This window comes from Gambusia affinis, linkage group LG11, assembly GCF_019740435.1.
Source record: "Gambusia affinis linkage group LG11, SWU_Gaff_1.0, whole genome shotgun sequence".
NCBI classification, from domain to species: domain Eukaryota; kingdom Metazoa; phylum Chordata; class Actinopteri; order Cyprinodontiformes; family Poeciliidae; genus Gambusia; species Gambusia affinis.
Genome location: NC_057878.1, coordinates 18,381,489 through 18,395,799, shown reverse-complemented (window position 1 = coordinate 18,395,799; position 14,311 = coordinate 18,381,489). Strand labels below are relative to the sequence as shown.

Genomic DNA, 14,311 nt, shown 5'->3' with positions numbered 1-14,311 from the left:
TTGCGTAGCGCATCTGTATGCTCAGAAACACAGCACTGGGGTGTGTTTGTGTTTTCTTGCGATGTGTCAGAGAGAGATCCGCTAGTTTATTCTCACACTGTCCCAGTTTGCTGGTCGCCGTCTGTTCTTTTAAAGGTAAGCCTGCATTTCATTGGAATCATTTTTAGACAGCGGCAGATTTCCACCGGCTGCTGACTGCAGACAAAAGAGCGGACATGGGTGGGATTTAAATGGGAGGGGAATCAGCTGTATGAGGGTTGCATTGTCGATTTCATCCTCTCCTATAAGAATGCATTCTTACTGAACGCCCTGTTTATTTTCGTGTGTTTTTGATACATATGTCTGTTAGGAGGTTTTAAGATAATGATGATGTGCTCAGATAATCATGACAGTCATGCAAAACAAAAGATCCTTTCTAACCTGAACAAATCCAGGCTCCTGCTTTGTTTTTGCTACATCCGGTGCCGTTTTCCCTATCCATCCATATGGAAATAGATGCCATTTCCTCGATGTAAACAGTCTATAGCAGGACATAGAGAAAAGATTAGCTGTTTTGTGTAAAATTCAGCAGAGAATGCCTGCACACTGAGGATTAAGTAACAAGTAAGCTTCTTCTAACTGCGCTCTCTTCCTCTCTGTTGTGTGTTTCTGTGCTGGGATCACCTTCCAGTAATCTACATTTAATTTTTATAAATGCAGTAGATGGGACACATATTTCAGCCCACTTGTAACACATCAGAAAAGTAGCCTATCATTCAGAGTTAATTGGTTTCAAGAAAAGGATGGCACAGGTAGAGGAATCTCACACTGAAGGGGAGAGCAGCCCTCAGATGGTCTCCTTAAGATCAGACGTGTCAGTGAGCCAGGGGAATGATGGAGAAGTGGGGCCATCTATGAGGAGGAAGAGGAGGAAGAAGAAAGAGCCCCGTCCAGAGTCCATCATCGTGTACCGCTCCGAAATGGAGAGAGCACCAGGAGAGGAGCAGAGTGGAGAGGAGGGAGGAGAAAGGAGCACAGAGGAGGGAGCAAAGTTCCTGGGAACACCAACAGGCGAAGGTGAGAGGGTTGTTGAGTAGTGTTAAAGTTGAAGAGTAGTACACAAGTTATAATGACTGTACGGTGCCTTGTAAAAGTTTGTTTTAGAATATTTAGACAAAACCAAAATCCTCAATGTATTTTATAGGAATTTTGTCTGACAGACACAAACAAAATAATCCACCATTTAAAAAAACAAAAAAACAAACAAACAAAAAAAAAGTCTCAAATATGTAGTGGGCCTTCATTTCCAGCCTTTTCGTTTTTTAACTTTGTTTTAAACGCGTCTCATTTAATCTCAGTATAAACACAGCTGTTCAAGATAAATTGAAAAATATGCTGGGTTTTTTTGTACTGTATATTGTATGGAACCTTCTCATCTAAAAATTAGCCAAGCCCTAAAACATGCTCAGTTCTATTCTACCTTTAATTCCAAATCTGGATTACTTGAATCCTGCGATTAAAATAATTACATAACTGATTAATAAATAACTTGTGTATTTGACAGTAATTCTATGTTTTTATTTATGGGAAATGCCTGAAACGTTAGATTTTTTTTTTTGATGTAATAATTTTTTTTTTTTTTTTCATGAAGTTCCTGCTTCTTTAAAATATGCTTTTGATTGCATTATTTCATTTACTTGTATTCTGTGGTAATTTAAAGATCAATCTGTTCATCTCAAACCTAATTTTATCTCTGAACAGAAAGGGATTGGAACCTTCCTCCAGACAGCCGCTACGTGACGCTTACTGGCACCATCACTCGAGGAAAGAAGAAAGGCCAGGTGGTGGACATTCACGTCACTTTGACAGAGAGGGAACTCAGGGATCTGGCCAAGTCAAAGGAGCGTCTTAATGCAGAGTGTGAGGCTGGGGAAGGGTACAAACGCAAGTGTACCTTAGGAGTGTGCCAGGGACCCCATGTGGTGCTGTGGAGCATCTCCTGCGCTCCTGTGGTTTTCCTCCTTTCCTTCATCACCTCCTTCTACTACGGCACGCTCACCTGGTACAACGTCTTCCTGGTGTACAACGAGGAGCGGACGTTCTGGCACAAGATTACCATTTGCCCCTTTCTCATCATCTTTTACCCTGTGCTCATCATGCCACTGGCGTTGTGTCTGGCTCTGTACTCTGCCGTGGTGCAGGTGTCCTGGGCTTTCAGTGAGTGGTGGCTGGCAGTGCGAGACCTGGAGAAAGGCTTTTGTGGCTGGGCCTGTGGGAAGCTGGGGCTGGAGGACTGCTCCCCCTACAGCATTGTGGAGCTGCTCGACTCTGACACGGTTTCTGGGACTCTGCAGAGCAAGGCACCCAGTGAATTTGCCCAGACGTCATCAGTTTGAAGGGGGCATTGCTGATTTGCTGAGCTGTGCAACTGTATTCAAAGGCCTTTTTCACATGTTATCAGGTTACAACCACAAACTTTAATGGATTTTATTTGAATTTTATGTGATTAACCAACATAACGTCCACCTTTTGTTGCACTTAAAGCTGCAAGTATCGTATATGTTAACCACTTTTGCATGTCTAGAGACTTAAATTTTTGTCAATTCTTAAAAAAACCCCTCAAGCTTAGTCCGATTAGACGATCATTATCAGTGAATATTTATTTTCAAATCTAGTCATAGATTCTTTGTTAGTTATACCGTTTGGACTTTGACGTCATTCTCACATGAATATACTCTGATCAGAACCATTCCAGCTCTGACTGTATGTTTATGAATATCAACTTGCTCTAAAAGGAACCTCTGCCACACTGTGAAATGTTTTGCAGCTTCTAGCAAGTTTTCTTTCCAGGATTGTTCTGTATTTAGCTCCATTCAGCTTTTCATCGTCTCTGACCAGCTTCCCTGTCCCTGCTGAAGAAAAGTATCTCCACAGCACAATGGAGATGGACTACATATGGCTTCAACTCTGGCTTTCTTCGTGTTATTCTTTCAAATTTAAGCCAGATTTGTAACAGTTGCCTGGGCAACAGATTCCCCAACCTGAGCGGTTGATCTTCTTTCTACTTGTTCACTAATGTTCTCTAATTTGGGTTTCCCCAACACTGGCCCTGAAGGCACATTGCTCAACATTTTTAAGTGTTTCTCTGCTTCGACAAGCTTTATTTTGATTTATAACTGACTTACAAGTGTTTGCTGAAGTGCAATCACCCAAATCCGGGGTGTTAAAAGCAGGGAAACATCTAAAACATGCAGTGATGTGTGCTTTGAGTACCAGGAATGGTCTATCAAACATCTCAGACCTTTAAATAGTTGTTGCATTTATAATGAGATTAGATTATTCAGAACTGAACTATTTATCAATTCTGAATACAGTTTTATTCATGGGTACTATGAATGAAACATATGCATACTTTCAGGTTTTTATGTGCAAAAATGAAAACCATGTAGTAATACATTGAAGTTTGTAGTTATTTGATCAAATGTGAAAAGGTTTCAGGAGATTAGATTTTCTTTTTACAGGGCCCCCTATTTATGTTGGCCTAAATAAAATGCTGATGTCATTTTAACTTTTCATCTTAGTTTGAAGACAAGCATGTGGAAGTTTTAATTCGTCAGAAAATATATTCACAGATTTTGGAAATTGTAATTTGACATAATTCCTCTTTTTGGTTATAAATATATGACTTCATTTGAATCTTATATTTATTTAATTAAACTGAAAAAAAAAGATTTTCCTCATAATTATTATTTTGTTTAGAAAAAAATGCTTAAAATCTTTCAGCTACATTTCACTGCAAAACGTAACTCAGTATGCACTGCCCAAACTGTCTTTAGGTGCTGAATTATTCTTGCAAACTCTTATTAAACTACAAGCATAACTGGTTGTCAGGGTTTTTTATGGTTCTCGACTTTGGTCATTAAACGGCTACCAGGGATTACTAAACCAATCTCAGAGACTTTTCACTTCATCTTGGCCTTGGCTCGGAAAGCCATGCTGGAGATCCAGCAACACAGAAAACTCAACATCACAACCAAGTTTCACTTGATCTGTAAATATCTGTAATAAACATTTGTGATTGCTGTGCAATGACTTGTGTAACTTCCAAAGCAGCACTCAGTTGTTTAAGTCGCTGTAATCACTTGGATGTTATAGAAGAAGCCTCTTACTTAGGAGGCTCTGCATGAACTGTTCCACTTGGAAAAGACAATGTTAACACATTATTGACTGAAAGATTATTTTTGCGTTTTGAAGAGTCTGTATTCCACTATTGGTTCTAACTTTTTTTTCTGTATGTTGTCATCTAAGTTTGTGTACCTGGCCTAGTAAAAATTATACTTTCCATGTCCGTTTTAGTATCATAGTTTTGTATTATTTAACTAGTTTGGACAGTTTTGTTGCAAATTAATGCTCAGTCAGCCTTCCCATGCATAGAGACACCTCAATGTTTACCTGTGTAGTTTTGAAATAAGACAAAATTTTGGCTTACTAGTGTAATAATGAGTATTGAGTGATCACTGATGGTCCATGGGAATATAGTGTTATATTTTGATATTTTTTTTATTCCACTTGCATTCAATCCAGATCAGGAGGATGTCTGGAGTTCCTACAATTACTTTAAACACAGTGCAGTATGATCCATTCAAAGTGAATATCCAAGAAGGTTTTGTTCTTGAATATAACTGAAAATAAAAAAGGTTACATGATTATTTTTATTTAAATATACATTTATCTGCTTTTGTCTACACTCATTTATGCATTTTGGGGTTTGGTGATGTGGTAACTGTTGAAAAATAAGGAAGATTTTAGTTACGATGCATTGACTGAAGAGGAATAAAAAAAATCTGTATTTGACCTGTCAATCACTGGTGAAAGGCAATCAAGAAAAAATAAACAGATTTGGCCAGCCACTACGTTTAACTTTATTTTATTGTTATGTTTTTGCTCAGTCTAAGCACCATGAAGTGAACTGTGTGTGATCAGAATCTTATTGTTTTGTTTCATTTGTAGTTTTCTAGTTGAGGAATCTTGTCAGATTTCCATGTATTCATATTTTATATGTTGTCTCCTCATTTCCTGTTTTATTGCTGTTATCCTTTGACAAGTTGTTTAAGCTACTGTATGTGTTTTACACTCCAGCACTTTGACATAAACTAGGTGAATAGATATTGGGTTTAGATGAATCAGATTATTTAAATGCTTGGTGAGTCATCTGTTGGGGTGTGTTTGAGAATATGTAACCATGTATGGCCTCCCTTTTCTGGGTATGCTGTTTTTGTTTACAATAATAAAAAAAATAGATGTAGTTTGGGGCTGAATTTGTTTTCCACATCACTTTTTGTAAATCCACATAATGGAAAACAAAAAATAAAAGTAAAACAAAGGACAGCATCACTACAGTCCAGTTGTTTTCTTAACCTATTCCTGTCCTCCTTCTGTAAAACAGCAAATAATGTCCAGCTCTTATTTTCTGTAAATGCATGTACACATTGTTATCTCTGCTGCCTCTCAGCAAGTAGATCCTGGGTTCAAATCCAGGCCACAGCTTCCATTTTCACTGCTGATATTTGGCTACCATGTTAGGTTAATTGGTCACTTTAAATTGCCCTTAGGAGGAAGTGGGTGTGCATGTGTGTGTGCACATGGTTCTTTGTCCTGCATATTTCTGTAACCCTTTTATCAGCTGGCAACCTGCCTAGCCTATTGACTGCTGCAGAAAGGTGCCAGCCTTCAAGGATTAATGCATGGATGGATTCATATATTCACAAAGAAAAACTGCCGTATTTCACTTCCTTCCACATATAGCTGAAACGATTAACCAAATTACTATACTTTTGTCTGTTAATCTGTTTCACTGACATGTGTTTATTTACCAGGATTGATAAAATGCCTGTCTGAGATCAAGTCTCCTGGCAAGTTGAGATTTTTTGCAGCAGCACAAGGCACACTGCCCAGCAAGTTGTAGCTGTTCCCTTGATTCAGTCCGCCTGATTTTAATTAATGGCTGATTATCAGACTTTTGTTGAATTGTTATTATCTGAATCAAGATTATCAAAGCGGGCACACATGCAGCACATTGTGCCTTGAGAATCAGGATGTAGAGAGCCAGATGAAACACAAGAGAGCGTTTAACCTTTAATTTCTAGTAAAAAAAAACCAATAATACTGTACGTTTAAAAAAAAAGCGTTATATATTGTTAATCTTTACTGATATATAAACGTTCCTTCAAACATATACATAATATTTTGGGCCCAAAACCCAAATTTTAATACGAAGATTTAAAAGACGAGGGTAGACAGGAACTCTCTGAACTGCTAGTTGTTGCCTTCCGGAATAATAAAACAGTGACACCCAGTGACTAAAAGAGGGAAAACAAAGAGGATGGCCGGAGCAAAGGTAAGTTGTTTTCTATTTAATGTGTGTTAATTTCTTTAGACCAATGTTGCGTGAATGATAAGTGGAGGCTCATGTTTAGAAAATATGTTCGTTCAGGTTTGTGTGTTCATGTTGAGGCATGTCTGGAAATCTTTGCTCACGCCTCTAGGTTCAATTTGGTACTCATTTTCATCATGGCGATGTCTGGATTTTATGACAATATGTGGTTTTAACATGTCGAAAGAAACTTCCACACTAGGTTTATGCTTGAATATCTGATTAAGACGAAACAGTGCTGGTTCCGCCATGGTGTAAGTACACCTGGGGATAAGTTTCAGCAGTGTTTGGCAGCTTTATAATGACAGAATGAACATGTATTTGATCAGTTATAATAAAAAAACGAGGTTTATGACCATTGAGGTGTTTGCTCTGCAGTCAGCCCTGGTTCTCTGCATGGATGTGGGCTTCTCCATGTCCAACTCAGCCCCGGGTGAAGAGCCTCCATTTGCACAGGCGAAAAAAGTCATCCAGAAGTTTGTCCAGCGCCAGGTACAGCAGCACAGTCATCGAACAAGGTATCATCCTCAAAAATAAGCCTCTTATCTTTATCCAGTGATTTTCTGTTAGGTTTTTAAAGAGACCAAGGATGAACTGGCTTTGGTTCTGTTTGGCACGGACTCTACCAAAAACTCTTTGGACCGGGATGGGCAATACCAGAACATCAAAGTGCATCGTCATCTTATGATGCCGGACTTCGAGCTGCTGGAGGAGATTGAACATCAGATCCACCCTGAGAATCAGCAGGCCGACTGTATCCTTTGTTGGACTTATTTACTAATTTTGTACGACTTATTGTTAATGAAATCCTAAAGTGGAGTTTCTGAGAAGGTTACAGTGCTGTGAAAACCTAGTAGCTCCCTATTAATGTCCCTGTTTCCCCCATTAAATGTTTCAGATCCTTCATTGTCTATACCTGCTTGCCCAGGTCATGGGGGGGTGTGAGGGGGCTTATCTCCAGTGATCGCACAGGACAATCGATCCTGCATGGACACACACTCACACCTAAGGATACTTTAGAGAGACTGAGAGACATAACATACTTATTGCCAGTTATCAAACACTCGATAGGAGAGGCTGCTGCCAATTGAAATATGGCAGCAGCCAGTATGAAATGGTAATTAGGGACTAATTACCATTTCCGGGTTAGTTTGGATAACTTTTTTCTGCCATTAAATAAAATCCATAACTTTTAATGACAAAAGCAGAAAAAAACTGCAAGGTATGAAATAGTTTTTCATTGATCAATTAAAAAATGTTATACTAAATGTCAACCTGCATTACATGCATGAATAACTGCATCAATGCAAAATTTTATGTACGGTAGATGAGCAGCTTCTTTGCTTTTTCTTTCAAAAGTTCCTTAACTAACGTTTAACAGGGCTGGATGCGCTCGTAGTTTCCATGGATCTTCTCAAGACAGAAACCCAGTAAGAAGCAACCTGTATCTCACTATTTAAAAAAATAAAAGAAGAATCAAAAACCAACATTTTTTGGTGGATTTTATTCTTTGTTATGTCGAAGAGACTAATTGATTGTGACTTTTTTCTTTTTAAGGGGGAAAAAGTGTGATCGCTTAAACATTGTTCTCCTGACTGACCTGAGCACGGAGGCCAGTTCAGACAAGCTGGATGTTATAATTGAGAACTTGAAACAAGCTGGAATCACCCTGCAGTTCTTGTAATACACAGTTTTCTTTTGTAAAGCATGTCCTTTTTCATGTCCTTCATAAGGCCATATATATACAAGGCCTTATATTGTTTTTCCTTTACCAACTTGTTCATTTCCAGTTTGCCTTTCCCAGTGGAGGATGAAGAAGAGGGTGAAGGAGATGGGGACAGAACAGGTTCCGGTGACCCTGGTAGGGGCAAAGGTCTCTCCAGGGAACAGCAAAGTGGCCTGGAAATGGTTAAAAACATCATGCTGAGTCTGGACGAGGAGGAGGGCCTAGAGGAAATTTACACATTCAGGTTGAAGAGTTTCAAAGTTTTTTTTCTCCAATTCAAATGTTCTTTCTCATGTCTCATTGGTTTTTGTTCTCTGTTAATACTTTCAGCTCTGAGTCTCACCATCTGACTGCATTTAGGAGTAAACGATCCTTGCATTAGATTTGGTCGCATGTTTTTATTTTCATTTGCCTCCATCCTGTTGCAGGAATGCTGTGGAGCAGCTGCGTATGTTTAAACGCGTTGAGAGGAGACCCATGACCTGGCCCTGTCAGCTCACCATCGGTAGCTCTCTGTCCATCCGTATTGTTGGCTACAAAGCAGTAAGTTCACTAAAACGTGATTTGCCTGCAGTTTTTAAAAGTTAGGGATGGGACACAACAAACATTTGTTTGTTTCAGCTGGACTATTTAAAGCAGTGCTTCTACATTTCATATATTCTTTAGCTATTCTTAAGTGTTATTCCACTTTAATAATAGTCACATAAACCTCACTGCTAAATGTTGCATTTGTTCTCCAGGTGACTGAGGAGAAACTGAAGAAAATGTGGATCACAGTCGATGCTCAAAGCAACCAGAGAGATGATGTGAAGAGAGAGACTGTTTTCTGTCTGGATGACGACAATGAGACAGAGGTGCAGAAGGAAGACATTATTCAGGGTGAGGACAATCTAAAGCCTTGAAGAGTGGAATCAAAGCATAAAAGGAAAAAAACAGCCAGTAGAGATTCTTTTTTTGTCCTAAAATCTGACAAATTTTCTGCTGAAGTTCAAGCCTGCCTCTTTTTTTGTTGCCAGGTTTTCGTTACGGAAGTGATATTGTACCTTTCTCCAAAGTGGATCAGGATCAGATGAAATACAAGCATGATGGGAAGTGCTTTGCTGTCCTGGGCTTCACTAAAAAGAACTTGGTATTTTTCTCTTATTTTTAATCAAGGCCATGACTCAACTTAACAGCTGAAGCATACTGTTACTAAACTAATCTCCATCTGTAGGTTCTTCGCCATCAGTTCATGGGGACACAGGTTGTCAAGATATTTCCTGCACGGGATGATGAGGTAGGGATGGACAGCGCTGGTGTCAAGTTAATGACCACAAGTTGAAGTTGATCTGGTATTTATTTTTTGTTTTATTTCTTTTCTCTCTGAGCAGCATGCAGGCGTGGCCATGTCGGCTCTGATCCGTGGTCTGGATGAGCTCAACATGGTTGCCATTGTGCGTTACGCCTACGACCGGCGCAGCAATCCTCAAGTGGGCGCTGCATTCCCGTGTATCAAGCCTGAATATGAGGTCAGGTCATTGACAGAAATGCTTTTTCTGAGGTTTTTCTTCAGCAATTCTCCTCGTGTACTTTTAAAAGAATGTCTTTGCAGACACACCATCTTTTTCTCTCATGCTCTGACATTTAATCAGTCAAAACTTTTCTGTATTTATAAATATTAGTAAATAATTTGGAAGACCTATTTTTGCTCAACAATAAGGTCCCTGAGTGCATTCCCAACCTGTGTCCTGCTTTTTTTTATGTGATTTTTTGAGGTAGTGGCTTCTTCATTCCCGATGGCCTTTCACGTCATTGTACAAAATTGAAATTTTGATTTCTTTTGTGGTTTTGACTTAAAATACATCAGCAGGTGAGCCTCTAATTAGCTTGCTTACAAGGAAATGCTGTTATCTTCTTGACTAAGCAAGTATCTGGAATCGTATGAAGTCACAGTGAAGGGGAGAAATGATTGTGTCTTTTTCTACATTGCATATAAATACTTGCATTCATTTTTATGCATCTCCCTCTGCAGTGCCTGTTATATGTTCAGCTGCCCTTCATGGAAGATCTCTATGGAAGACAGTTCACATTTCCGTCTCTTGAGAACAACAAGAAGATTGCTCCATCAGGTGTGGCACACACAGAAAGATATACTTTTGCACATTTAAATCTTTTCTTCAGATTTTCAAGAGCAGAAAATAAAAACTGCTTCACACTCGCATTTCCTTGTCAACAGATGGCACAGTTGCTATCGGGTGTATTTGAACTGCTGCAGCTAAAATAATTGACTTAAGGCATATTTAATGTAACTCCTCAGTTGAACAAGCCGGAGCTCCCTGTCAGCAGATAACTTTAATTAAATTTTTATTTAATTTTGTGTGAGCTTGGAGGAGCTCTTGACACTGAGGAGATTTTTTTTGAAACAGATTATTCAGAATTACTGGTCTGACGCTTGTGGTAGTGCAGCTCAACAGTTAGTACAGACTGCAGCCTGTCTCCTTGTGCTTCACTTATACAGTAATTCGTTGAGGCATTAAAACACAGAAAGATTTTTAATTTATGGTGGCTCAAGTGTCGCTGCTCAATTCCAGATTTTGTATTGTTAGATGAAGACACTATAATACATTATTCCCAAACCTTTTCTGTCCTTTGTGTGACATGCATACTGAATAATTTACCTCAGAACACAAGCAAACCTGTTAGGGGGAATTTAAAAAGAAAAAGAAATGAAATAACCTAGTTCTACAATTCTACAAACTCTTAAATCAAAACTTTGTTGCTGAGCCTGTTGATTTATTTATACACTCAGTCTTATTGGTGCAGCATAAATTACAGTGAATTAGGTGAAGTTTTTTTTTTTAAATCACAAAAATGTATTCTCACAAAAGAATTATTCTGTATTTATATTTAAGATGAACTGTTTTGTTAGAAAGTGTTTATTTATTTTTTGTTCTTTAAATGTGAATGTGTTAAGTTGCATATAAAAACCTAAACTCTGTGATTTCCTTTTGTTCCTTGCTTCCTGTAGAGACGCAGCTGTCGGCCATGGACTCTCTTATCGATTCGATGATGCTTGTAACAGAAGACACAGATTTGCTCAAACCTCACCATCTTCCCAACCCGGCTTTCCAGAGACACTTCCAGGTGCAGTTTGGAAATACTCCGTTTAAAACACAGAGCTCCTACACTGTCATGAAGAAAATATGGAATTTGTTTCTCTAAATATCCGGGTCTGTATATGTGGGGAAAGAAAAAGATTTAATATGATGTTTTTTTTTTTTTCCTGTCTACCATTTTCTAAAGGACAAATGTCAAATAATGCCAAAGAAATTTTATACTATTTAAATCTATATTAGATTTCCGTGCTTTATCTTTGATTTATTGCATCACATCGATTTAACATTTCCCTACCAATATTTGGGTTTTTCATTAATTGACTGAATCCACACACTTTCAGAAATAAAAAAATACAATTTAACTACCATTGTTCAATCAATCAATAAAACTTTATTTGTTATAGCACATTTCAGCACCAAGGCATTTCAAAGTGCTTTACATCAAATCAAACACAAAAACACAATGCAACACAGAATCAACAATAAAAACACAACATCAAGTCAGATTCTGTCAATAAATTTGCAATTGATTACGTTTCAAATACAACTCTAAACAAGTGGGTTTTTAGTTGAGATTTAAAGGAAGTCAGTGTTTCAGCTGTTTTACAGTTTTCTGGAAGTTTGTTCCAGATGTGTTGTATCTAGGCAACTTTTAATTTATGGACCTGTGGTACCTAAATTCTGCCTGAAATGCCGAGCAAAGCCCTAAAACTACTATTTCTAAGAACTTGTTCAAACAATTGAGGAAGGTACCAAAGCTTTAAATGATCTGCATTTAGTTTAGGATAGTCTATTACTTATTTTACAAGTCCAAGAGGTTTTATTTTGAGAGAAATTCTAAAATAGGTTATCTAAGATTTATCTATAAATCACTCCTAAACTCTGAAGTTCAGTTATTTTACTGGCAAACCTACAGAGAAAATGGTGACTAATATTGAAGCAAGTTAACAATTAAGACTTTTGACTGAAGCTCCAGAAATGTCTTTAAAAACTTTAAAATAGTCAACAAATGAAAAATAATACATAGAGAAAAGTTTGATTGAGCTCAGGAAAGAGCTTTAAGATTTCATCTTCTTCTGCCGACATGTCTCTCTAAATCTTTATCACTTGTGAAGTGTTGCTTGTCGTTCTTTGATGTGTCAGTTTCATGATGAAGCTTCAACCTCTGGGAGTTTTCCCAACACATTTTCTTCATGGGTAACTCGAGACTTTTTTCTTGCTCTCCGGCTGAGTCGGAATATTATAATACACATAAAAACTGAGAGTGTTTCAGTAATTCAGTGTAGAAAGTGAAAATCAAATCTAATACTTTAATGCTGAGCTATATTGCAAGCATTTCTTTCTGTTAATTATGCTGAATATGGCCTACAGCTAATGAAATGTGGTTTCATAGAAAATTAGAATATTGCCGAAGAATAATTAAAAGAAATGATGTTGTAGACAAAAGAGTGAAGAATGAAGAGGTCAGAGTTCACTGTTATCTTCTGGTTTTGTTTCAATAAGTCTAAAGGCAGGACAACCATCCATTAGGAAACCTTAGAGCAGCTCATCCTTCCCTCTGTGGATGATCTTTATAGAGATGCTGGTTTCATTTCCCACATTGTTAGAAGCACCGAAACTTTCTATTGTTATTTAATATTCTAATCTCTAAAACTTCCATTAGCTGTACGACAGACATACTTATCAATATTAATAGGAATAAACTTAAGAATTTAGGCAAAGTTCATTGTTTGTGTTTGTCAGGATGATTTCCCTATTGGAAGAAAAACATTACCCAGCTAGTATCTGACACTGTTTATCCTGGTTTGGTTCTGCCTCACTGAGTGCTGGTTCCAGCTTCTCAAAATCACTTTATTATTTCAGTGTCTGCACCACAGGGCTGTACACCCCGACTCTCCTCTTCCCCCCACGGAGCCGTGGCTGGAGGCTGCTCTCGATCGCCCTGAGGTCATCCAGGAACGCTGCCAAGCTCCACTGGAGGAGATAAAGAAGTTGTTTCCACTCACCGAAGTAGAGAAGAAAAAGAAGCTGAAGACAAGCGCTCAGATTTTTGGCAAAGAGTGAGTTTGGATTGGGAGTCCTGTTGCAGTGCTGTGTGCAGATCGGTTGTAAAACCTTTGCAGAGTAACATGCATGGTATTTTTCACGTCGCAAGAAGCGGTGATGGATTGTAAATATTCTCCTTTGTGATTCATAGCTCTGAGGAACCAGATGCCAAGAAAGCAAAAGAAGACGAAGAAGAGGACGAGTATAGCCTGGCAAACATCGCTGAAGGATCTGTTACTTCTGTACGTATCAGAGGGAACTGGCAGAGTCCTCACAGGCCACATGCGGCTTATATATAGAAAAGCTTAGAGTAGCTTTCATGTCTGGATAAATATCAAAAAATAAGGGTGGAAAAATATTTCTATTTCTAGACTCCATTCCTGTCCCATTGTCTAAATGTTGTATTCTTCCTTCCTTCTATCTGTCCTTCTATGTATCCTCTTTCTTTCTACCCTTCCTTCTGTATTTTCTTCTTTGGTTATTTACTTGTGTCCTTCCTTCTTTCCTACTTGGCATTCTTCTGTCCTTTTGTTCTTCCTTCCTCCCTTCTTTTTTCTTTCCTCCTTCCTTTCTTCTGTTACTGTAACTCTTTCCTTCTTAGTATTTCTGTCCTACTTCCTTCCTTCATTAGTAGTGTCCTTGCACTTATTGCACCATATCTTTTAATTCCCTCTTTGTGTCCTTCAACCTTTTATGGTCCCTATCTCTCTGTCCCTCCATCTGTCTTGGTGAGCTTCTATCATTGTACCCTACTTCTTTCCTTCTTTCCTTGTGCCCTTCCATCTTTCCTCCTTTGTGTCCTAATTCCCTTCCTTGTGTCCTGTCTCCATGCCTTCCTTCCTTCATGTCCTGTATCCGTCCCTTGTGTCCTACTTTTCCTCTAGTTAAAGGTTTTTCTTCTTGCTTATTTAAAACCTGCCCACTGTAGAAAATCTGCCATAAACCAGTGGTGCAGTTTATTATTTTTTAAAACTGAACAAAACAGATTCTGGAACATTGAGTCTGGAAAGTCCAACTTAAATGAATTTCCAC

The 14,311-nt window shown here is 38.3% G+C and overlaps 2 protein-coding genes across 2 annotated transcripts in view; both read left to right on the top strand.

The window, feature by feature from the left end:
• Positions 1-8: 8 nt before the first annotated feature.
• tmem169b (transmembrane protein 169b) lies at positions 9-5,363 on the top strand. Its single transcript, XM_044130748.1, has 3 exons — positions 9-135; positions 671-1,056; positions 1,741-5,363. The coding sequence occupies exons 2-3, from the start codon at positions 783-785 to the stop codon at positions 2,373-2,375; spliced, it is 909 nt and encodes a 302-aa protein (XP_043986683.1). The 5' UTR covers positions 9-135; positions 671-782; the 3' UTR covers positions 2,376-5,363.
• A 232-nt stretch (positions 5,364-5,595) lies between these two features.
• xrcc5 (X-ray repair complementing defective repair in Chinese hamster cells 5) overlaps positions 5,596-14,311 on the top strand; it is an 11,544-nt gene continuing 2,828 nt past the window's right edge. The window contains exons 1-15 of the mRNA XM_044130747.1: positions 5,596-6,376; positions 6,791-6,904; positions 6,983-7,166; positions 7,794-7,842; positions 7,970-8,092; positions 8,203-8,382; positions 8,567-8,681; positions 8,879-9,017; positions 9,155-9,267; positions 9,352-9,414; positions 9,509-9,646; positions 10,150-10,246; positions 11,146-11,261; positions 13,097-13,293; positions 13,431-13,521. Of these exons, the coding sequence (XP_043986682.1) occupies positions 6,362-6,376; positions 6,791-6,904; positions 6,983-7,166; positions 7,794-7,842; positions 7,970-8,092; positions 8,203-8,382; positions 8,567-8,681; positions 8,879-9,017; positions 9,155-9,267; positions 9,352-9,414; positions 9,509-9,646; positions 10,150-10,246; positions 11,146-11,261; positions 13,097-13,293; positions 13,431-13,521 (1,734 nt within the window). The 5' untranslated portion in view covers positions 5,596-6,361. The remainder of the gene's footprint in view (positions 6,377-6,790; positions 6,905-6,982; positions 7,167-7,793; positions 7,843-7,969; positions 8,093-8,202; positions 8,383-8,566; positions 8,682-8,878; positions 9,018-9,154; positions 9,268-9,351; positions 9,415-9,508; positions 9,647-10,149; positions 10,247-11,145; positions 11,262-13,096; positions 13,294-13,430; positions 13,522-14,311) is intronic.